Raw genomic sequence first — 25,456 nt, 5'->3', positions numbered from 1 at the left:
TTCAGAGGCAGCGTGAAACGTAAAAGTGAGTGGAAAATGTCAGTGGTCTGTGAATCGTCTTTCACTGTGAAGTCAGTGTTGAAAAATAAACAGTTCCTAGTGACTGGGCTCCCCTGACCAGCTCGCAATCCTCTGAACATCCAAATAACTTTTGGAGCTGTTCAATACAAATCTATATCGTAACTGAGTTGAAGAGATAACATTTCTGAGGCATAACAAGCAGTGACACTTGAAATCATAATGAATACACACTCACTCGTGCAAACATACACATACCCCAAGTCCGCCTCCTGGAGTTGTAGGTAGCTGCACACACCCAGTCGAATAAATACAGGCAACAAAACGCCACTGAATGTGTGTGCGCGTGTGTGTGTGTGTGTGTGTGTGTGTGGCTATTTGCATTTGGCACACATACTGTACAAAGTATGCAAATAGACACACAATGATATTTGCTTCTTTTTCCTACGATATTGCAGTCCTTCCATAAAGTCCACAAAAGGGTCTATGGTTGTTGTTGCTCCCCCGTGCGTATGTGTGTGTGTGTGTATGTGTGTGTGTGTGTGTGTGTGCGTATGTGTGTGAGCGTGCGTGCGTGCCACTCATGCACCTGCCAGGTGCTTCCATCGCTTTAAGTTTGCTCGCTGTGGGCCACGCCCCTGCTCCACAAATCACATGAAAGGCTCGGCCTCGGTGCGAATTGCTCGCTCAAAGGCAACTTTGATGTTTGAAAATGGAGATGGGTGTCTTTGAAAGACAGGCCTGCGGGTGTATTAGTGCCAGGGGAGGGCGTGTGCTGGGTGTTTTCCCGACTGCTAATGCCTTGCACTGTGACTGGCTGATGTACTGTATAACCTGGAGACATCGTGGCCTGCACACGCTGCGGGCTTCTCTGTGTCTGTTGTAGCGAGCATTCACTCATGCACAGAGAGGAGAAAAAAAAATAAAAGGATGATTTTCATCCAGAAACCCAATCATGCAGTTCGTTTAGCTGGTGGCCAGTTCTTTCTAATTGTTGGGTGTACTATTTGGCCTCAGTGACAAATAAGAAACAAAGCAAAACAAGTGGAATGTCGTCGGATATGTTCAACAGAATTTAACAAAATCTCATTCCTGTTCAATCATGTGCGAAAGCACCTTCAATTGCAGGGGTATCAAAGTCATTTTCATCGCGGACCACATTTTAGGTACCATTTTACTTCGAGGGCCATTATGATTGAACTCAAATAAAGAAGTCAAGAATAATAGTTTATGAAACTATTGTTTAAGTGATTGTAATGGGGTGTTTGGCAACAAAAAATGCTTCCGACATCTCTGTCATTTATGACATATGAGAATTTGACATTTTGGTCCATATTTTAGCAAGCTTCATGGAATGTGCCATGTTTGAATTGCTTTCGCGGGCCATATAAAATGATGTTGCGGGCCAGATCTGGCCCCGGGGCCTTGACTTTGACACCTGTGTTCGATTGGAATAAATTTTCACTGCAACTTAACCCACAGATTCATCATAATAATTGTTATTAGCCCTACATTTGTATGTTTTTTGTGTCACATAGCGATTGGGAGACCGAGTCTTTTCCCGGCACAGACAGCAGTTGTCACTTTCGTTGGATAATTCAGCCTAAATGCTTCCACCGCAGCAGTTATCTCAACAGAAAACAGACTAATTTGTCTTTTAACTCATTCATTACCAGCCAACTTTGGACCAAGTCTGAAAAGACGTTTAAAAACGTCTTTGGGAGTGAATGAGTTCAGAGCACTTGCAAGTGGCAACGCAGAGACAACGTTTTTTTTTTTGGACCAGAAGGGGGAAAGAAAGATAGTCAGAGTGTAATATGTGCTCTGTGCTGATTTCTGTGAAAGCCACAATAGCCTGAGGCTCAAGTGCCCTCTCTTTTTCCACTCAGACTAAAATTTCCACCCTATATTTGCTGACGCCAGATAGAACACCCAGACACATTATGAATTACCAAATTATTTACAGAGGCCCCAGACAACACTATGAATTCATTGCGATCATTGCAAGTATGCCGCCAAGGAAGACGCTTGTGAGTGTGAGAGAATGACCGAAACAAGCCGCCAATGCCGCCGCCGGCCTCCCTCCGTCTCCCCTCGAGCCGCTAAATGCACCAGCCAAACGTCTTTCCTGTTTACTTACCTACGAGGGGAAGTAAAATGCTCGCTCTGTGTGTCCTCGCTCTTCCATATTTACTCGGACCCACACAGGAGGGACCCATTACAAGCTTTCAGGCATAATTCAATAAAAGTTCCGATCTGCATTTACAAAAATAAATGGCCCATGAGTGAGGGAATATTTTCTCCTCGGCTGCATTATGACAATAAACCATTTTCTCCCATCGAGGCATCAGGCACAGGGGTGAAGTGGAGTGTGTGTGTGCGAGCGTGTTTATGTGTGTGTGGTGCGGGTAAGCACCTGCCGGTTACTGGAAAGGACTTTGTGTACCACTACCATGTGGTTTGGATGTTTATTTCTTCGGGCTTTATTGGTTAGGAACAGTGAGCAAATAATAGGTGAAGCAAGGTCTTTTTTTTGTCATTCCACGAGAACAGAAGGTTGTAATCCTGTAGGTAAACACACATGGAAGCCTTGGCATGTGAAACCATACTGGAAATATCACCGAAGAAGAGAGCCTCATTCTTTGTAACCACGCCTCTAGTGCCAGTGTGAAAATGACACGTCGTGTGTTTGAATGCTTGCACGGTGGAAAAAGTCACACATTTTAAATGTCACACTTTACTTTGACTCAATTGTCATGAGCATAGGGGGTGGGTGAGAGGGGTGGTGGTGGGGGGGGGGGGGGGGAATGCGCGATATTGGGCGTGAGATAGTATGCACTAACGTGAAGCTGTTTCCCACGTCTACTAGCATCGCATTTATGTGACAGCAACAGCAGCTCTTTCCCCTTTCCCGCAGCTCCGCGAGGTCCCACTTTCCGCCCGATGCCCCAACACCTGAACTGCCGCGTACAGTATACGCACGGACAAACACGATCCACATTTTAAAGCGATACAATACCACAGCCAAAAGTAATACCGCTTTCCTAAAATGTGTCACTCGAGTCCAATGGGCCTACTGTGCTTCACAAGCTCCAGTGAGAAAGCCAAAAAAAAAATCCTCATCTTATAATAACCTCCTAAATGCCTCAAGAGTATTCCAGAAGTCAGTGTCACAAACGTGCCCACGCGCACACACACACACACACTCACACACACATATAACAGAGCAGCAGCACAAAAGCAAGCTGATTGCTCCGAAGCATGCTACAGGCCCTATTGTGTTGGGCGGGAATCCGGGTGCATTTGGCACCCCCCTTGCTTCTCTTTGCCTTGCCTCAACTTGCCTCCTCGTAGGCATGCCCTTGTGTGGCACCGGCACTCGCTCCCCCCTCGCACACACACACACACACATACGCGTTTAGCAGACACACGCAAGAAGCGTTATCATCTTATCAGAAAAGGAAGGCTGCGCTCTCTGCTCAAGCAGTCTTGTGTAGCAACTTCCGTCGATGCGAGGGGGGGGATTTTTCACACTGCTCTCATCCCCCCCGAGACGAATGGCGCATCTGCCCGAGGGACTGGAGCTCTGCGGCAAGGAAGGAGGAGGTAGCGATGAAAATAGACAGCACAATGTTTGAAATGATAAAAGTTGGCCTTCTTGCGTATATCCTGCAGCCCTACTTTTCTAGTATGTGCAAAAGGTGTGTTTCTATTCTCAAAGTCTTACAAAACGCTGATGGAAATGAGATTCCAGTTGTGTAACGTCAGCGTGTGGCGAGCGCCGGACTCATTTATGGCCAGACGAGACAGCCACAATCACCAACCAAGGGTAAAAACCACATCCTTCAGGGTCAGCCTCAAAACAAGAACTTTGATTTGCCCCAGTTGAGAGACCTCAACGTGTGATCGGCGGCCTTGGGAGCACCAAGCTGGATACCGCTGCGGTGACCCGCTCCGAGCGGTGTGTTTGTGCAAATTAAAAAAAAAAAAAATACCCAAAACAACAAAAACTAAAAAAACAACAAAGAAAAAGGGAAGCTGAAGAAAAAAACGGCGGGGTGGCAACAAAGCTGTTAGTGGCTCAGGAGGAAGAGAAAGACAGGTGTGCATGATTTTACTCAACAGATGTTGAAACCTTGTAGAAACGGAAGTTTGCTCACACCCTCCAACTGTTGCTCCACTTTAACAATTTAACAAACTTTGCATCGTGTTCCACAGCTGAGCTTTTGCTTCAGTGCTACGCTCGCCACCGACTTTCATTCTTCAAAATGGCGCGCTGAGGTCGTTCCCATTAAGGCTCTAATCACGCCAGCCACCGACTTTACGGTTCCGACATAGCTTTCATTTCAATGGGCGATTCACTTCAATTGTAGCCTTTTATCTGGAGCCTATCAAGTCCATTTATATCGCAAATACAAATATTTACACTTCAGATATACTCGGTGCAGCCTTGGGTTCGGGCCAAAGCACGTATTGTCCTTTGCTGTCCAGATAGAGTTTCAGATTGCCCCCTGAAAAAGCACCAAGGCCTTTACTAAAATGAGCTTGTGTTAAATGTGTCTCCCGTTGGATGGGGACACGTTTCCTTCTTTCAAGGCAGACAAACACTCGTAGAGGGAACTAGTGGAGAATGAAGGAAGGAAATAGGTCATCGTATCGGATCATTCACTGCGTTGAGGGCCGGGCGGTCGCGGCGAGCGAATGTCGGGCTGATACAGGCTTTGTGGAGGGAAAGTTGGCCACGACTCAATTGGGGTTTTCTGTTGAATACGAGGTGCCTTCAAAAAACTGCAGCGAGCCGATCTTGTGAAAAACAACTTTTCACAGCTACGCCACTAAATGCAGTGAGAGTGCAGAAGTGCACGCTCGAAGGGAAGTTGTTTTGCAGTCAAGATAAAACACTGTCAGGAAATACAACACTCGCAACACACGCCCATTCCTCTCGGTACATTATTAATACCAGACATTTTATATCAAGCATTTTATTTGTTCTTCATAGACTTCCATAATGCTTTCGGATGATTCAGAAAGGAGGTTAGTAAATCGACAGCGTCCTTTTCCACTTGCCTGCATATTGAGCGCCGCTGTTTAGGCCTCATGTGTGCACCGGCCCCTGTCTCCCAGCTCGATCTTGTGGTTATGATATCATAGCAAGAAAAAGAGGGCATTCTCTCCTAAGTGCACCCTGACACATAAAATATTCATCCGACCACAAAAACCCCTCTGAAATGGGGCTGCAGTGGATCTACGGCACCCCTCTGGCCTGCACAGTAGAAGTCAAATGATGGCGGTCGCTCCAGATGCGCTGCTACAACTGAGGTCAACGAGCCAAAGATGCAGGATTAACATGAACGTGAAGGTTAACTGGGAGATACGGGCGGACAACGTGCTGTCATACTCAAAGCCAACAATGAAAACAGTACAACCTCTTTGAGTACAAGTGTAGATTTGAACTTTAAACAGGTTCTTCGGCAATGAGAATCAAGTTGTCTTTTGCAGCAATAGCAGGCATTATTTTCTGATAAAACAGTTATTTCACAATAGACAGTACCGATCAGTATGATGTGGTGCACGGTTAACAAGACGGCATTTTACGAATGCTCGCAACTCATCTGTTCGGAACTTGGGGACCTCCTACATGTATAGAAAATAGAAACCCGTCAGAGGTAGCCACAGAGGATGAAACAATTATTCTTACATTAGTTGCAAGTAACCACAAGAACCAAAAGTCCATTATACCTGAGAAGAAAAGAACTGATCATCATTAGTGCCAAGTGTGTTTCGGAAAATGAGTGTGCTGTCCTCCGCCCTCAACTTTACTCAACTGGATACTCAAGTATCCAGGTTGGGCGAGAGAGTTTCAACCAAACGTTTGAAAAGGTGAGGAAGAGCGCTTCACGCTTCCTCCCGCTTGATTAGAGGTGTTAACGGCATTGGCGGCGCCCGGTGTTCATGAGCTCCAGGCATCATTCTAATGAACCCCCCGCTGCCCCTCAAAATAACCTTCTCACCCGACTCTAACCTTCCTCTGGAAGCAGGATTCAAGTGTGTGTGTGTGTGAGAGAGTGTGTGCGTGCTTGTGGCCAGCTTGAATAATCACTGTAAAGAGGCACACTATTCCTCTTGCGGCCTTCAAAAAACTGGCCAATTATCATTTTTTTCCCTGCCTGTCGACCTTTTTTTTCTTTCCAACCAGAGATCGGTGGGATGTATCATTTCCCTGACCTGATCCTTTTGAGGTGGTGTAAATCTCTTAAGAACTACACAAGGACATATATAGGGGCTATATTTGGAGGCTCTCCTCCCCCTGGCAGCCCCCAGACCAGACAGTAGCCTCAGTGTGGCTGACTGACTGTGTGCATGTGTGTCATAATGTGTGTGAGAGGGAAAAGGGGGGGTGGGGGGGGGGGGCGAGAGAAGCGGACTTTCATTCCTTCCTTCCATTGTGGTTAAAGAAGAAACAGATCAGAGGTGAATCTAATAGTGTCAAAAAAAGTATTTCTTAATCAGTCATATGCTCTTCTTAATCAGTCAAAAAGGGAATCACAACTTTGTGGGTTATTTATGTAACCCTAAAGGTTAAAGTACCATGAAATAACCCAATTTTGGGGGTTGCCTCATATTTTTTTCCATGGACAAATAAATGAATAACCGAAAAAGTTGCATTGGTCCCTTCCCCCATGACCAACTTATTATTGGTCCATCTATCTATTGATCCATCCATTTTCTAGAATATTTGTCCTCACTCAGGTTGCAGGTGGGCTGGAGCCTATTTCAGCTCATTGTGAGTGAGATTGTGGCACACCTTGGACGCCAGTCAATTGCACGGCACCCAAACAACCATTCACACAAATGGTCAATTTAGTGTCTCCCAAAAAAATTAAAAAAAACATCACTCAGGCTCAGGAAGAAACTGCAAAATCCTCACAGGGAGGCCCAATCTGACATCCGAACCCTTACGACTGTGAGGCAGATGTGCGAACCATTATTCCGTCATGGAGTCCTCCCCGAAATTCCTTTGAATCCTAATCCTTATCTCTTCATCACACCAAGACCGTTTTTGACAACATTTTGCTTCCGGCTTTGTTGGCACTGTTTGGAGAAGGCCCTTTTCTTTTCCAGCATGACTGTGCTACAGTGAATAAAGCAAGGCTAGTAAAGGCACGGTTGGATGTGTTTTGCTGCAGAGTTACTTGACCCTCGTCCAACATTGGTGACCGCTGAGTATGCAATGTTCTTCTGGAAAAATGGCCCAAGAAATTATGCTAAATACTTCCAGGAGAATGGAAGCTGTTGTACTTGCAAAGACAAGAACAACAACCAAATTTCCTTTCCGGTACATGTAAGGGCCAGTTGTCCCATTAATTTTGTCCATGTAGTGTATCCCAGTGTGTGTTCACAGCATGTTCCAAGGGAACGGCACAGGCTGCCCTGGTGGGCGGAATAACATCCCAAAAAATAAACACAACTGCTGTGTCTGCTCAGACAGATTAGTCATTAGAGCGTCTTTTTTTTTCCACACACGCACTCTTTGTTGCTTGGGCACTAGAGGTGATGTTTAAAAGATTGCCAGCGTGCACTTCAGATAATATTATCCCTATAATGCCATTTGTATCGTATTTGATACATGCATTTTCATTATGTAACTCATTCTTTATATTTCAGTGAATTATCTGTATCAAATTTGATTTCCCCAAATGTTCCCCAAATGTTCTTTTTCAGATGTAATCTACATAATGCTTATAAATGGGATACGACAAATATCTAAAACAACATGATACAGAAAAAATATTTGGGGGGGATTTTATTATAAGTGTTATTAAAGAACATCTCAGTTCCCAGAAATCAGATTTTTCTGGTTATTCCTTGATTGGTCAGGCATTAAAGGGTTAAGTCAGCACACACTCACACACACACACACACACACACACACATCATTGGACCTTGTGTGTCATCTTACATACGTGTGTTGGAGGTGGTGGCGGATACAGAGGTTGATATTTCTATATTGTTGGTAAAGAGGGGATGGAGGGGAGGCGGCGGGCACAACCAAATGGACAGAGCGGTAAACGAGAGCAAACTTTACCCATGGGTCAACCTTCAAGTGAAGATATATTGCCCATGGGTCAGGGAGAGAAAGGACGGGCAAAATCCATATTGGTCCGTCTGCCTTGCCCCCTTTATATAGTGATAAAATATTCAAATCCAGCCATTACTTCACATTAGGGTAGTCTGCAGAGATGCCAATGAGAAAACCACAGAATGTATACATGCCGGTTCACACGCACGGTTTTGGTGCATTGATAGTTACATTAAAATCTCTTCCTCCCATTAGAGGGAATAAACCTCAACCGGACGCGGACGTTTAAGGTGTGTCCAGATAAATGTAAAGTGCGTGATGTGTCTACATGTTAGCGGACATGTGAGTGTCCATATAAAAGCCACGATCAGAGTTTTTGTTTTTTTAATTGTTAACATTAAGCTAAAGGGTTGCGTTTGTCATCTGAGAGTGTACATGGAAATGAAGGTTGCTAAAAGTGAGCTCATGTTCACACAAACACAAAATTCTGATGACTGCATGCTCTTCTGGCTCCATAGGGAGTTTCCCGATGACTAAGTGCCGCGTCGGTCGGTTCAATATTTCTTGGGCTGACAATTCAAGGAAAATAACATTTCTCAGGAAATAATTTTGAGCACTTTTACCGCTGTTATCAGTGGATGACACGACAGCAGGTGCAGCTTGGGTATCGCTTGAGTCTGGCCCATGGATTTCAAGGTCTGTGAACATTCTGAACAATATTTTTGCACTTGGAGGTTGAAAACAGGCTTACATTGGCCCCTTGGGTAACGTCATCCAGTGTGACTGATTGGGAAACTGTGAAGCAACAACGGTCCTCGTAGTCCCAATCATTGAGAGAGGCACATTTATTTTCTACATTTATGATGTTTTGTGACATAAGATGACAATAATCTTCTCCGTGTCGTTTTTCTAAATGCGGCTGTTGCAATAACGTTCTTTCACTCTTGTTTATCTTTCAGGGCACAGAGTGAAAATGGAAGACTCTCAAAAGCAGTTTTCGGACAGGCTGTCAGAAATAGAGCGCTACCAGCGAACCATGCGAATCGGTCCGGTGAACAATAATCCTCGGCCCCTTCCTCAAAGCCACCTCAGCACCACACCAGGTGAGCACTTTTGACATGTTCCGTTACATCTACCCATGAAACAAACTCACCATGTGACAAAGGCAAGGTTGTAGTTTGCCTTTTAAGGAACCAAGTGGGTGTGGAATGGCTTATGCTTGAGCCCCAGTAATTCTGCCCGGCAACAAGCATTTGTTGTATCAGAACAGTGCTAGAATTTTATTTTATGTTACCCACCCATTCATTTTCTAGCCATGATGCCATTTTCTCTTGATATCGGTTCTAGTCTTTTATCTGAGAAATGTCCCTTCAAAAAGCGTTTTCCTGGCACTGCATGTCACTCGGGGGCCCCGGTAATTTTATTTTATTTTTTAATGCAGTGTTGGGCTGTAGTTTAAGTCAAGCCAGTATGCGGTGCAATTAGCACAAAACACCACGCCTGAGCATTGGAAAGGGGTTTGAGGTGTACCCAACTTTTGCGAGCACGGTTTGTCTGAAAGCAAGTCCATGTCAGCTCTGTCCTCGCATGCCCCGCGTGAGTGGGTCCAAGGCCCCACAGCGTGCAGCTCTGCGGCCAGGTGCCGCGGCGGATGCTGCCAGCCCCCGACTTGGCGTGGGTGCAGAAGTTGGCCTCTGCGCTCCACACACGACAACCTCAGGAATGTAACAGCTGCCCGCTACCTTGGCAATCACGTCACTCTCAGACTGGCTGAATACTTGGGGGGGGGGCGTATAAGGGGCAGCGGGGTAGTGGGCTTGGACTCAGACTTAGGTGGTGTGATGTGTGCATACACTGTGAACAGCTGCGTGGGTGATGGCTGGAGTGAAGATGAGTGTTCACTCGCTGTCATATGTCAGAGACTTTTTTATTTTTTTTAACAAGATTCCATGTCTGGACTCACGCAGACTAAACACACACAGTTTGCTCCCCTCTTCTTCCCGCCCACTCTTTAGTTCTCATGATGGCTAATGAATCTCATTACCTTCATATCAACCTGTTGCTGTGTTCGGGGGTGCTTGTTTGTGAGCCCTGGATCGTGTGTGGGTGCAGTGGGTGCAGGATTATCAGTGTGTATCACAACCATTCACCACTGTTTGGCCTTGGGTTCAGCTTACCCAGCGCTGAGTCACCAGAATGGACCTACACGGTTGGCTCTATCGTATCTACCAGCTGACTAAGGATCACACAAAGGCTTTTATCCAGCTCCCACATGTCTCGAACTCACTGTTGATAGTCATGCACATCCTTTGCACAGTCTGTACTGTACAGAAAACATGAAAACACACAGGAACCTACTACAGTACCGTAAAAATAAACATCGATCCACATCTACAATTCGCAAAGTGCCAGAGTATTAATTCCATTTAACTTAAGTACATAAATGGCACTTACGAAGAAAACAAACAAGACTTTTTTTTTTCATTGGCACATCTCCCCAAAAGTCATACGCACACCTGGAGGACTAAGACAGAATTATGTTTTAGCAACTGATATTTAAATGTACCTTATTCTATGTCAATGGTGTTGTTTTAGTTTTCTACCTCATTTCAAACCAAATCGATGAATGTAATTGTGACCATGAGTTTGATGAGTAACTTTCCCAATTTCTACACACTAATGGGGAAAGGCATCCAAAATGTGACCTGAGAACTCACACACAACAGCTTATCCAAGATAATAACCAGTTCTCTAAATCTTCACAATCAGTGACAACATAGGAAGTGCTCAAGGTCTGGTAGAGACAGTTGTGACAGTAATCACCAACATGTGCATGTACTTGTGCTGTAGAGGCCATGCGATGCTCAATTTAAGTGTACAGTTGGGCATGAGATTTGCACGTTGTCTGTAAAGATATCAGACGCAAGTACATTAACATTTTTCAGGTTGATTAAGAAACTGAAGGCCCGGAGATAGACAGCGCCTGACATCAGCCTCATTCAGAATTAGTTCAGGGATTGGAGCATCAGGGTCTTGTGAAGAGCCTTGTTGCCATTCTGAAGTTGCAACTGTACACGTACTTAGAGCAGACCCAAGGCATTATCATCATTAGAACCTAATAGCCTGGGTAAAGGCCTGTGCGCTGCCAATGGCCGGAGGCGTTTTACAAGCGGCGTGTGTGATTAAGACAGAAAAAGGGATCGGCTGCAAAAGCCACACACCTTAATATGCGGTATTAGCGTCACGATGGCGTACCAGAGGGAAAGTGCCGAAAATAATTAAATTGCAGATCTGCGGCCTCCCACCTTGTCTGTAAGCACTTACACTGTGTGTTTGTGGTGAAACTATGTTTATGCTTAAGTGTGGGTTGCTTTATTAACATTATTTGAGTTGTGGTGACAGAAGTGCTGTTGCGCTATCAATCAAAAGAAATGTGGACAATGGGTCTCAGGTGTTGAAATTCACACGTTGGTTTACGACTGCTGGCATTTCTCCTTCGATACACCTCTGATACAAGGTCAGAAGGCCCTGATTAAAAATAAACAACCTATTCCGCATGGCGACAGTGGTCTGGCAAAAAAACAAACAAAGATGGGGAAACCTTACTGCGAAAGAGGCTTACAACTTTGGAGTGGAAATGAGCATTCGGCACCCGCATACTATGACATGAAGGAGTCGTGCACAGGCAAGGGTTTTACAAGTTCAAACAAAAAACTGCTGTTTTCATCAAACCCATTTCAACGAGACGTTTACATATAAACAGACTTTAACTCCAGCCAGAGACTGTCGTAATTTGCAGATCCAGTACTTGGAATCCTTACTCGCTCTTGGACACATGGCAAAACTTCCCCATTACAACACCTGAAGATTTGCGACAAAATAAGACACCTCTAGTCGCCTTGTGTCATTTCCTCGCCTGAAATGTTTTGTTGTTGTTTTTTTGTTTTTCTCCGCTGTGAAATAGTGGCTCTTTTTTGTTGCCAACAGACTCGTACAGTATCGTGGACATCTCCTCAACACACTGGTTTCACGCACATGCGCACACTTAAAAAAAAATACTAAACATACACACACAGCTTCAAGCCAGTAAGGCGCATTCACCACAAGTGTCCCAGACAGACAGGGTAATTAAGAGCTCATTACGGTGCATGCACTAACAAGATTCCTGCGCTTTGGCAGACACTGCGTTCACTGCTTGTTTTTGTTCTTTTGCGGTTACAGGTAAGCCTGCTAGACATGTAGCTCATTCCCAGCAAACTGCGGAGGGAGGGAGTGTTTGTGTGTGCGCGGTTTAAAATTCAGGGTTTGCCTCGTGCAGTCAGGCAGATCTGGCGCTCGAGATCTCTAAATTGTTATTCTAGATTGTCTGTGTGTGCACTGCATGTGTCTGTGGGTGGCAACTGGCTGTCTTCCTGTGATATAGAACGTGTTCATCCTTTTGCCATCTGACCGTGACCTCCCCCTTCGTATATAGACTTGCCTCGCGTAAAGAGCAACTTTAATTTAATTTCACTCTGAGCTTCAAAAGCCTTTTAGAGATTTGGAACTGAGACGGATGAGGAGAACCGGCTTTTTTTAGCGGTATTTTAACAGCAGTAAATGTCATAGAAGTCTTTGAAAAAAATTATCAATAATAATAGGAATAATAAAAACAAAACACAAAGAGCAAAGGTGTGATTTGAAGGCCACGCGTCAAATGCGTCTCTCTCACTGTTTAGTTAACCAGTGCAACCCCCCCCCCCCTCAAAAATCCCTACTACTGCATGTTTAAATAAACATAAACAGTAGATATAAAATGTGATATTCGTCACGGTGTAAATGATTCCAGTTTTGCCTTTCATGCTAAATCCAGGAAAAACTCAACACACCTTTGGCACAGCCCCTAAACGATCAGAAAGGAGTTTTTAAGACTTTTTTTTTTTTACAGCATATCACATCCAAAAGAAAATCCTGGCACTTTTGCAGCCGTATCACTTTGCATGTTTTCCGTCCAACCTCTGTGCGTGTATGTGTGTGTTCGTCTCTGAAGTAGAGTATCAGATACATTCTGCCATTTGTTTTGATAAGAACTTTAAAATTTGTTTTTTTTTTTGTCTCAGCGAGCACTCCGGATGATGATGTCGATAAAATCAGGATTGAAATGAGGCAGAAATGATCAAGCTCAATCTGATCATGTACTCAACCTTGACGTTCCAAATCCTTTTTGCACTGTCGCCATTAACGAGACTTCCCCAACTTCCTCTTGTTCCACGGCACACATCTGCTGCAGCTGTGCCTTCTTTTCCGCTGGTCTGGGCTGGAGAAAATCCCGTTTGATGGAGAAGCAGCCTAACATAACCGGGCCCCTCCCGCCTCGTCCACAGTGACCACAGTGTTTACTCCACATAAACAAGCCGACTGGCCCCCCAAGTTCGAGGTGGCGTTCTGCTACCGACACAGCCAAGAGCATCTGAGTAATTCGCACATCCAGAGTGACATGATCAGCCAATTTGGTGCATGAGCGAGACAGGAAATTTGCACCGCCAGGTAGCTACGGCGGGGTACGTTAAAGTGTGGCCGTCACCTTCTAACAAGATTGGTGCCAAACCTCAGAAGGAAGCTGGCCCTCTGAGGCCAACGCAACCAAACTAGGCCTTAAAACACGACACTATTTATACAACGTGTCAATGGCCGCCATGAAGTTTATTTGTTACGGTTCCTGTAATCTTCTCTTGTGGTTACGCTCTCTTTTTGACACTGAAAAGAATACTTTGGATTGAAAATGTGTTGAGCGAAACAAAAAACAAACAAACAAACAAAATGAAAACGAAAAGAGGAAGTGAGAGCAAATTGTATTTTACCATCCTCTATTGTTTGTGGACGTTATAATTCCACATCAGCGTTCGGCTGAGTTTTACATTTCTGCAATTATAGAAACTACATGCGCACCATGAACAGTCTCTATTGAGTCTGGGGGTAAAGAGGAAGTGCGGGGGGGTGACAAGCCCTCGAAAAGAACTTCAAAATTTTCAGCCCATGTGTTTGTTTTTGCACACATTATAAGTGAGGGCTCAAAAGACATATCAAATGTCCAACATAACTGAGCCAAGGCCATGTTCCTCACATCTCTCGCACGCTCTCTCTATTCTCTCTCTCCTCTCGCTGGCGTCTTTCTTTCTTGCTGGCTTGTGCTCTTGCATTCTCTCCCTGTTGCGGTGCCTAAGGCCTAAGTGAAACAGGAAGCCGGCACAAGGGCCCGCTTTGACTGTTTCTCAATGACACACTTCATTTTGCCGAACGCATCACATCTGAGAGGCGTCGGAGAACCCGGAGTCACGAGGACCGACGCCATTTTGGCTCAAAGGTCTTCCTGGCCACTGCACATAAACTTTTTTTTAAAAAAGTATCTTGGGTTTAGTTATTTCCTTCTCAATACTGCACAGCCAATCGCCCCCCCGCCCCCCCGCCCCCATGCCTCCAAAGCGGCATTTCCCATTTACAGCCCCCCAGCCTCACCCACTCCCCCAACTCCACCCAGGGGTGGGCCTTTTTATTAACAGGGGTAATCTGTGCTTCTGGTATTGATGTTGTCTGCTGGCCAATCAAAATATTTGAAGGAAATGTTTATTTTCTTGAGCAAATCACACCAGCTGCTTGCAAGTCAGCCTGAATAAGGCCATTTATATGTAAGAATTTGCCATTGTGAGCCATAGTGCAGGACCTCTCGGGGACTGAGTGCTGATTTGGTCCTTTGCAGAGGAAATGAAGGGGAAGCGTGGGTCTTACGCATGCTGAGCCCAGTGTGGCGATGGGTGAACACCAGGTTCCATCCCTTCCTTGCTTTTGGCATCTACATTTGCCCAAATGTACATCGGGTTTACTCACTTGCAGTAGTTGATCTGCAGAGGACATGACTCTATGGGAGTCGACTCTGTAGAGTAGACGCATAATTTCAGCAAGATGTTTCGGACAATTCTACGTAGATCAGTTTGGCAAAGGCCATTTTCCGTTGCGGCATGACCATGCCGCAGCACATAAAAGATCCCCGAAAGGCACGCTCGCTTGGCCGAGCGCGGAAAAACTTGGATCCTTCCTCGCGACACCATCAAACAGCTCGGGAATTGACTACAACAAAGTTGATGTCTGAGTCAACCCTCAGGGGATTCTGACCTCACAAATGTTCTTGTGGATTAATGACGAAAAAAAAAATTCAGTTGCATGCTCAAAAATCTGGTCAAAGTTAGATTTGTTCTTGATTTTACTCCTTGGTGCTTTCTACCGCCTTTATTACCGATTCGTCTTACTGTTTATTGTGTATGTTAAATTGCTCCATGTACAGCACTTTGTATGCAGCGATGGCTGTTTGAAAGTGCTCTATAAATACTGTTGACTTGACTTGACCTTTTCCATTGCCTATGGCGTTTAATAACTTAACACTTTTGTCCGTGTCGTGTATCGGTTGGGTGTCGAGGACATGTTGAGTGGCCCGTGTACGTCCATGTGTCAAGATTTTCAGCGAACTCAGTGCAAGCTGACTTGAGTCCAGTGCATCATTTCAGACCAAGCGCAAACAGATCCCGTTTGTGTCAGCCCTTTTGCGGTGTGGCCGTTGAGTGCGAAGCAGGGTCCCACGCGCTGGGCCAGCGGGTCCGCGACCTTCGCTTGCTTCTTGACAGCTTTACTGGCTGGGTTGCAGCTGTCTTTCACAAGTCTCCACTGCCCCACCATTGTCTCGCCTGCAAGCGACCCATCAGGTCTGTTTTCTCCAAGGCTGCTCTCACTCTGGTGAGAAAATCAGCCGTCACTGCCCACTGCTCAGTCAGCAGAGGCCAGCTTGTGACAGGAAGACGCACCTCCAAACCTCCACATGCCAAGACAGTTTGACGGGTCTGCTATGAAGGTTTTTTTTTGTGGGGGGGGGGACTGAGCTTTATTTATATTGCGCACTTCCTGACCCTGCACATGCACCACCTACACATTGCTCTACTCGCCACAAAATACTGGAAGTAGAATTTACCGTTGTGTAATGGGGATGCAAATTGTGTTTTTCAACAGCCCTGTGGCAAGATCAGATGGACACCCCTTCTCTGAAGACATGCAAGGTGGAGGAGGATCTCAGACCGTGGCCCGGTAAGACCTTGCCAAGACCTGACATCTCTATTGGTTTTACGAGACCTTTTTCCATCGTCCTCACAAGACGGATGTCTCTGCAAGCTTTCACTTGAATTTAAAGAGCCTCGTGTGTTTTGTCTACTGTACACACACAATAGTGTCTGAGCGTGTGCGCGCGTGCGGTTCATTTGTTACTCATAAGGTAAAAGGGCAACTAATAACTGGTAAGGTGAGTTCACTTGAGTGTGAGGTGCCTCGAAACGGATCCGTTTGCACAGCCCAGGAGCACTGCTTATCAAAGCAGAGATTTTAAAATAAATGTGTATTCTGTCTGACTTGAAAGGAGGCAAAATAGTCATCCTAAATTAGAGTAGAGACTGTGGAAAGGCGGGCACAACACAGGGTGTGCCATTCTGACAGTTTTGGAGCCTGTTTCATTTTTGCCCGTAGGGCCCTTGAACAGCCCAGAACATTCCTAGGACGCCACCACCCTGCTTGACTTTTCTTCATCTTCATCTTTTCCTCCCACTCCTTCTTTCTTTCATTTGTTTCTCGGCAATTTCGGTTCTCTGACTTGTCAAACAGCTCTCTTATTCTCCTATTTGTGCCCGACCCACCACAAACCACCACGCCACACAACAAGCAGTGAGTCATCGACGCATACGATGATGAAAAAGCGAAAGCGAGGATCACGATGACTTTTACATTGACCCAGTAACGTTGCTTTGTTTTATATCACTTTCTAACGAACAAACAGGACCATTTTTGACAAACGGGTTGACAACAAAGAATAACAGTTAGTACAGAGACATGGAATATTTTCAGGTCTAACTAACACTTGTGTAATGTTCATGGGTTGTTTGAGAAAAATAAAAATCATGTCGCCAAACTATTCCATCAATGTTGGAAGCGTGCAATTAGCCAAAGGGCTAAACGAATGAGTTACGATTCCGGGACAACAAAAGGGTTTGTAAGCCTGGTTGATGAATACCCACTTTTGGTGTTTTGCTCTGATTGCATGCGACAAAAAAGGGCACAAACAAAAATATTTGCAGTAACGTGTAGCACGCAGGAGAGCTGAATGTCATTTGCATTCAATGTGACGCATTGTCCCGTAAGCATAACAACTTGATTCCACAACTGAAGATCATCTATGTTCACTTGGGACGGCGGCGGCACTATGTCGTCCACACCCAGTTATCAGCATTAATTGCATGCGTTATGACATTCAAGTTTCTCATTACCCAAACCAGTTCTTCAATGAGAACCTGCCAACCTCACACAGGAGGTTTAGCCGACTTTAAGGTTTAGCCGACTTGAATAAAACCTCAGTGCAGTTTGTCACTGTATGTTAAGATCAGAAAACGATACGCCGTCCACCCCTTTTCTTTCCCTTTGCTCATTTGCCTGAGGCAACAGTGCCTGTGTGCTGGCCGTCACAGTTTGCATTAAGCCTATGTAAACATTTCACAGGTGAGCACCTGGATTTGCATCTGCGCTTTACTAACCACCTCATGCATGCACAGTCAAACACACACGTACACACGTACACGGAGACACGGTCGTTTCAAGCTTGCCCTCGCGTTGTTAACAAGCAAAATCCGTTTTCCCCATAAGCAAATGAGTCAAACCTCCTATCCAATCTGGGTTACACGCTTCACTGTGGACTAGTGGTCTTTTTGAGCTCAGCCAAAAGGAGGCGAAGGACTCCACCCCAGAATTAAATAAGTGTGTGCCGCTACGCTTCAGAGGGAGAGGAGGAAAGAGAGCAACGGAACACTGTGTTCTTATAAAAAGTTCTGGTTCCCCGTTACTCGCTTTGTAGCCTGTGAACATCAGAGACTTTGGACTGTGCCAAGCGAGCCCTCTGGGGTCCATCTCCTGTCCTGTCCTTGCAAACACATTTCAGATGAGCCTAATGGAGATCATGTGTGGTTTGGGGATGCAGAGGTTACAAGCAGCTACTACTAGTCTCAGCTTTTCTCTGCCAACGATACACCACAGTTACCACAGCCACAACAGTGAAGCCTGTACTTATGATGGGTGGGGGCAGGAAAGTATGCTCCGTGGTTAGGAGAGAGAGAAAACAGACTGCAAACGTTTACTTCTCCATGACAGAACAGTTTGTGTAGCCCTCTCCTCTAGAGGGAGCTACTGTACCGCTGAGAGTTTTGGGTGGTAAGCAGCTTCTTGGACTCGGGCCAAGCCCTTTGAGACTGCACGAGCCCATTACGATGTTGTGATATGTGTCCAGTCGAGTTTCCCCTGAAAGAAGGCAGGAGTCCATCCCCACCGCAGTTTCGCCAACACGCTTCCACCAACTCCAATAAAGTGGGGAGCATGTGTGAGGCGGCCCGCGCTGCCGCCACACCGCGCCACAGCCCGCAGGACCCCTCCCCTCTCGGCGGTACTGCACCCCGAGACCTAAAAATAGCACGGACACAAGAAGAAGAGAGACAGACGGGGAGAGAGAAAGACAGACAGAGTTCTTTGGGGAGTCCGGCAGGAATTAGTGTGCCGACTCCACTTCACCCGAATCAACAGCAGCTGAAGGCTCGAATTTTCCTTGCGTGAAATCAGATATGAACTCCAGCGCCTGGTAGACTCTGGAAAAAGAAACAGCCCCCACCATCACCACCGCCACTAGACTCCGTCACCCCCAAAAGAAGACCAAAAAAAAAAGCACGCAGCAGGACCAATGGAAAGTGCAAAGGAATATTTTTTTTTTACGTTGAAAACGGAGCCCAGTTCTCTAGACACAGGGAAAAGACATTTGAACAAGTCTGTGGCACGCAAGTTTGGCATTTTCCCCCCTCAGGGCTATAGCATGCAACTGCATGCTTCACTGATACAAGATCCCTTTTTTCTGCCATCCAAATCCATATTTTACACTTGCAGTCATGTGGGCATGTTGGACACATGAAAGCCACAAGCAGTGAAACAAATGGACTTGTGTGTGTGTGTGTGTGTGTGTGTGTGTGTGCGCGTGCATGTGCATGTGTGTGTGTGTGTGTGAGTGTAGTCAGCAGGTGTCACCAGGTATGAGGAACTCTATTATGAGCGTCAACTAGATTGAGGGCGTTTACGGTTATTGCTTCTGGCCTTATTGACTCCATCCAAAATATGTCGACGTTCTGCAGCGTGACAAGTAAACACACTCAACAAGTCAGGCAAAGCTTCAGTATGTATTCTGGATTCGAGGGATACCTCGCCTGAGCTCAGATCGGAAGGTGGATCTGGTCTTACTCTATAGGAGCTGAGATTACGGTGGAAGCTAAAACAATCCCTGCAGCTCTGCTTGTTTTTCATGTTTTCGCTTGAATAAATATTACCATGTGTCAAGTCAGACCACAGGATTTACCCATGAGTTTGAGTCAGGACACTTCTCACAGGTCTTTTACTGTGACACACGTTAATTCATATGATATTGCCATAAATGCTTTCTTTGATCTCGGACTTTCCCTTCTCCTTTGTCTTTGTTGTCTTCATGTCTGCCTTTTGAGTACAATTTATGATGAGTTACACAACAACAGTTCAGCAAGTTGTCTGTGGTTGCACAAAGCACCCATCGGGGCTCACAAAGCTTCTTTTCTTTGCTCTGACAAAGACGGAATCTTTTATGTTGTCGTGTTTTTAGAAGAGCAATAGGTGGGCTGCGGTGAGGGGGGTCTTGTATGTTCAGTCATCTTTATGAGGCTCTGGGAAGATGACGTATTACTATTAAGACTATTGCTAAGAAAACATTTTGAACTGAAACCCAACCTGTTTAGATGTTAAAGATGTAGTAAACGTGGGCTGCGGACATGCGTATTATTAAAAATATATATATTTGACTCATTTTGGATGGTTGAAAAAAAAATCTGTCTCTATGGTGGTTTTCAAGTGCTTTTAACTCGAGCAAAAGCCCGAATAAGAAACTGAACTGGTTACAATTCCAAATGCCTCCATTGCCGGATATATTGTTGAACTAAAGGTTGCACACCGTTTAAAAGAACATATGAAAACAAAAGCTGAAGGTGCAGTCTTAAACCTGGCTAGAGTTTTCCGCAAAAATGTCCTTTTTTCTGTGAACCGATGACAAAATGCGAACATCGATTTTTAAAATCCGCTGTGTAAAATTGCTGTGCAAACAGCTCATTTCCCTCTTTTCTAAATGCTTTTTGACCCTCCGACGTTCGTTTCTGCCATCAGGGACAACTGATCTATTCCAGCAGAGGACCACTTTCCCGTCTCCACTGACTGACCCGCGCTTCTCAGACCCCCGCATCCATTACCCAGGGGCCTTCCCTTACTCCACCAACACTTCCAGCACTGGCATCAGCGGCCTGAGCATGTCTGCTCCATCTCGATACCACACCTACCTGCCGCCTCCTTACTCAAACAACCAGAGCCAGAACTTCCAATCCAACTCCTACTTATATTACGGCACAGGATCTGGGTCCTATCAGTTCTCCATGGTGGCAAACGCCGGGGGCGAGCGCTCCCCCACTCGTCTCCTCTCCTGCTCGGGGGCCTCGGGCACCGGCGGCGCCAACAGCCTCATGAATCCGGGCCTGAACACCCAAAGCGACGGCGTAGAGGCTGATGGCAGCCACAGCAACTCCCCCACGGCCATGAGTGCCTCGGGCCGTCTGGATGAATCTGTCTGGAGGCCCTACTGACTGGCAGACGTCTCGAATCCCATGATGCAGGAAGGGTGGAAAAGTGAAGAGAATGATGAACAAAATCCTGAACACTGAAAAAAAAATGAAACCAAAAAAAAAAGAGATACATGATGCATGTTTGTCTTTTATTTCCATGGCACTCGCTTCTTAAGACTTTCCGCATTTGACGCTGACGAAAGGTCCACGTATTTTATAAACTGCGTGAATTTTTGCACTGTGCTAAGATATGTACCCTTTAAGCCTATAAAAAGCCATAAATGAGCTGAGAGAAGCCATACAGTTAACAGCAGGCGGTGGACGGACTCTTCAGACTGAGTCAGCCCTCATGAGGGTGGAGGAGAACAACCAGACTGAATGTTTGCCCCATGAGTGACTCAAACATCCCTCCAAGGCTTGGCTGAACTGCTGTCGCAATCAGTCTTTCTAAGCTTCCATTTGGAATAATGCACAAACATATGAGGTCAAATATATCTTGAAAAAAAAACAAAACTAAAAAAAACCCCGGTTGCATCTTCAAATGCGCAACTGGTCCTAATTTATTATCCAAATGGACACCTCGGCCTTGGTGATGCTCTACGCGGGTTGGCTTCAGCATAATGGACGTCCTCTGCTGTGACTCTAGTGAATCAAGTTGGAGCAAGATGGTGGACAATATTTGGAGAAATGTACAGAGGAGAGTTTGTTCTGATTAAGTCGTTGCAGGAATAACCCCATGACTCTTTGCCTATTATTCAGGCATTTTTTTCCATGAAAGAAAAAAGTCTGGCGTTTTGAAACTGGATGACACAATTTACTTTTTTGATATTTATTTGAGCCAAATTCCGAGGAAATGTGTGCGTATAACCCCACAACCTTAAAGCATTTCTATCCGTCGTTCCTCTGTATACTTTTTTAACAGTATATGCATATGTTTTTGTTTTTAAATATACATCTGGAATTCGTGTAATATATTGCAACTAAATTATGAGAGAGAAAAAAAACCGCAGCTTTAATTTTATTATTTTGTCTTCCGATGTAGCTTTGATGCACTAAGAATCTTTATTCTTTATGAACCACGCCCGACAGACTTTGTTAGTGAGATGGATAGCCAAAGCTTTTTCTCGTTTAAATTGCGCAAATTTGTCTTTCCTGCGCTTAATAAGCAATTTGCTTAATTTTTTGCACTATCCAATTAGAATTCCCTTCCCCTCACCGCACCTCCCGCATCGTATTCACAGACATCTACAAACCTGTTTGTTGTGTTCATTGTCATGTAGATATTTGCCGAATGCACACATGCACAGCTCCTAATGTACCATCCATGTACATACCGATATCACAGATGTGTGTGAGTGTGTTCACACTTCCCCTGTCATGACCCTTTTATCCTTCAGTCGCTGAAGGAGGAAGAAGAGAGAAGGTATGGCTGCTGGGGGGCGAGGGGTTCACAGTGGTGTCTGCTTACCAACACCATAGGCAATTACGCCAAAGAAGAAAGCTGTTAACTGGTCACAGGCCCTTTGTTCTGGATAATCTGTCAAAACCTCGAAGCCCTTGTGGCCCTCGGTGTTGCTTTTGGACGAATTTACAGATCACCGGAGCCAGGGGATTCTTGACTCTGGCACCAATTCATACGCCCACACAGGATCATGTTCTTTGTATCAGGGTACCTAGCTAAGAGAAGCTCTTCCATAGCATACGTCATGACCAAAAAAACGGAAAGCATTTGCTCCAATCTATGCACTCATCAAAAATGTGTCAATTCCTCGACCATCCATCCAATTTGTAGAGCGCTCATCCTCAGGGTCGCAGATGAGGTGAAGACTATCCCATCTGGATTGGTTGCCTTATTGTGTCTCATTCCTCCCTCCTTGCGCTTCAAACAGCACCGTCCCCACTCCCCCTTTTCAATGTGGTTGAATACTTTTTATTATCGCAAAAACAATCATGCATCTAGAGAAACCAAAGATGCTTTTACACGTGTAAAAATATGTGGTAAAGGTTCTGTCATTGTTCATGCAAAACTAGGAAGCAAATTGTACAAGTGAATTGTATTTTAATGTATATCGGATTCACCGATTCCGACTTGTTTGTTTCGTTTCCAATAGAATTCCAATTCTCTTTCAATGTACCAAAAAAAAAACCTTAACTTCCTTTCTTCCTTTTTATGCTCAAAGCATGTACATCTGATGTTAATTTAAAGAATCCCTCTATGTATTAATATCATTCATGTTTCTATATGAGTGCTTGTAAAGTTTGCAGATAATGTAGTTTTTAATAATTGTAATTAAAACAAATGTGTTACAGTTTCATTCTCGGACCATCTTCATCGAATTCACGCACAATACATATATATATATATATAAATATATATATATATATATAGATAGATAGATAGATAGATAGATAGATAGATAGATAGATAGATAGATAGATAGATAGATAGATAGATAGATAGATAGATAGATAGATAGATATATCAGTCTATACAGTATTGGTGTCATACAGTGCATATACAGTATACAGAAATACTGTACACACACACACATATATATATATACTGTATATGTGTATAGACATATAGTACAAAGAAAGTCCGGGAGTATTATGACAAGTGGTCACGGCCCACTTTGAGGGAAATCCCACCCAAGTTCGTTTTTTGGATCAGTCTTTTAATGGACACATTCTTCAATATTATTTTCTTAGCTCTTAAAACAATACCATCGAGGTATGGCTCAAATATTGAAACTCGATGCTGCCGTGTCTGGATTGTGAGGCCGCATATAATTGAGCACAGGAAGGTGTTTAAAGGAAAAATGTTGAACATGATGACAGGGGGTAGACTTCTCGTGCAAAAACAGACACCATAACGTTGGCGGAGCATAAACCAAAATATCATTAAGGTTAAGGTTAATCGGGTACAATTACATGCCAGCACATTCTAATGCACGCTAATTCTACAGCATTTATCTTCTTTATTTGCACACATTGCATGCATGCTTCCACCTCCATAACGTGTGAAACCATTCCCGGCAAACCTCTTTCATTGTCAGCCTCCTCTTTTCTATTAGTGAGACACACAATTAAGCACGATTATATAATGTCTTGACTGTCAACTCACTGGCACCAAGGGCATAAATAAAGCGCAAACAGCCAAACCTTATTCTACCCTGACAACTTCAGTGAGAGCACATAAGTCATCTAGCACAAGCAACATGTTGTAACCTATGATAAATGTGAAAAGCTTCAAAATCATATACCCCATATAGGCTTTTGTTAAGGAAAATGACATCTACGTTCTTGGTCCATCAACCCATGTGCTTTTGGGGTCTATAATAAAGTAGAAGCTCGGCACTTCTCTGCAACATTTGTGGAGTCAGAAAATAAAATATTTCACACTACAGCTCTGGGTCAAGATGGGGTGTGTGGAGGCGGGGGGGGGGGGGGAGGGGGTGATAATACTCTACCAGATATTTTGTTTCTTCAATTGTAATCCTTTCGGGGACAGCAGTTACTACAGTGGACAGCCTATCATGTTATCAGGTTACATGAAATATTACATGGAATATATTACAGGTGCATGAAAGGGTTAATACATATTTTATATTTCAGGTAACTGGTTAGGATTAAATGCAGGAATTGCATTGTGGTCTTGGTGTTTACTGTGCAGGATTGCCTTTGGAACAGTAAGTACCGGTTAGCGTTTGCTCAATTACTCACACCAAGAAAAAATGTCAGGCTTCCTTTTTGTGTAAAATGCACTTGACATCCACTGAAATGCATTCTGCTTTTTAATGGATATGCCCCCTAAATTATGATATACAGGGAGTGGCTAATCTGGAGCATTGTGGAGAACTCCCAGTGGGCGAGTGTTACTTCTAACTGCAACAAAGCATGCTGGGAATGATGAGTCTCCAATGCAGTATTGTAAAGCACTAAAAACTCCTTGGTTGTCTCATTCGCAAACTGCCACACATGCGCTTGCATTCATCCATAAGATTTAGCCCACACTTGACATGCCAGTCTAATTCACATGCATGCAAACACATTATTCGGATTCGCCGTCGTCTTTTTTCACCGCAATATTTTGAATATTTTGTTTCAGTGTTTTATGTGACGTTCGTCAATATTCCTGTTGCTGCGCGATAGTCAAGTTAGCGTCAGTCTGCTCAGATGTTTGAGGGGATGGTAAGACATTTTAGATTAATACGTTCATCAGTAATAAGAGTAAGTTTTAAAGTTTTATTTTAATCGTTATTAAAATGTTGGAGCTTAATATCAGATTTTTATTCCCTGTCTTTTCTTCCCACTCAGCATGGGCCATTTTTGAACAGACTTAGTGTGTGTGTGTGTGTATTTGAATGTGTAATAGATACATACACAGAATACACAGAGATGCTTTGACTGTGCAAATTGAACACAGTGTGTATCAAGGCTCAGTGTGTGCATCCTGAAGCTTTGTTGTTCTGCCAACAATGCCTCAATGAGTCCGACACATGCACCCCGCACCCCCCCACACACACACACACACACGCACACAGGCCACTGCTGACAGATCTCACATGGCCCCAGACCCCCGACAGTCCACTTCCCATTGCATGACATATGACCGTCCTTTTCAAGG

The 25,456-nt window shown here is 44.6% G+C and overlaps 1 protein-coding gene across 2 annotated transcripts in view; it reads left to right on the top strand.

The window, feature by feature from the left end:
* The window catches only part of runx3 (RUNX family transcription factor 3), a 58,359-nt gene extending 35,215 nt beyond the window's left edge, over window positions 1–23,144 (top strand). For both annotated transcript variants that reach the window (XM_052087085.1, XM_052087084.1), the window contains 3 exons: window positions 9,058–9,201; window positions 16,133–16,207; window positions 20,381–23,144. In XM_052087085.1, coding sequence (XP_051943045.1) covers window positions 9,058–9,201; window positions 16,133–16,207; window positions 20,381–20,850 — 689 coding nt within the window. In that variant the 3' untranslated portion in view covers window positions 20,851–23,144. The remainder of the gene's footprint in view (window positions 1–9,057; window positions 9,202–16,132; window positions 16,208–20,380) is intronic.
* The last annotated feature ends 2,312 nt before the right edge of the window (window positions 23,145–25,456 follow it).

Source organism: Hippocampus zosterae, chromosome 14 (assembly GCF_025434085.1).
Source record: "Hippocampus zosterae strain Florida chromosome 14, ASM2543408v3, whole genome shotgun sequence".
In the NCBI taxonomy this organism is placed as follows: Eukaryota; Metazoa; Chordata; class Actinopteri; order Syngnathiformes; family Syngnathidae; genus Hippocampus; species Hippocampus zosterae.
Note: the sequence above shows the minus strand (reverse complement) of the source record. Positions and strands in the feature narration are given on the sequence as shown.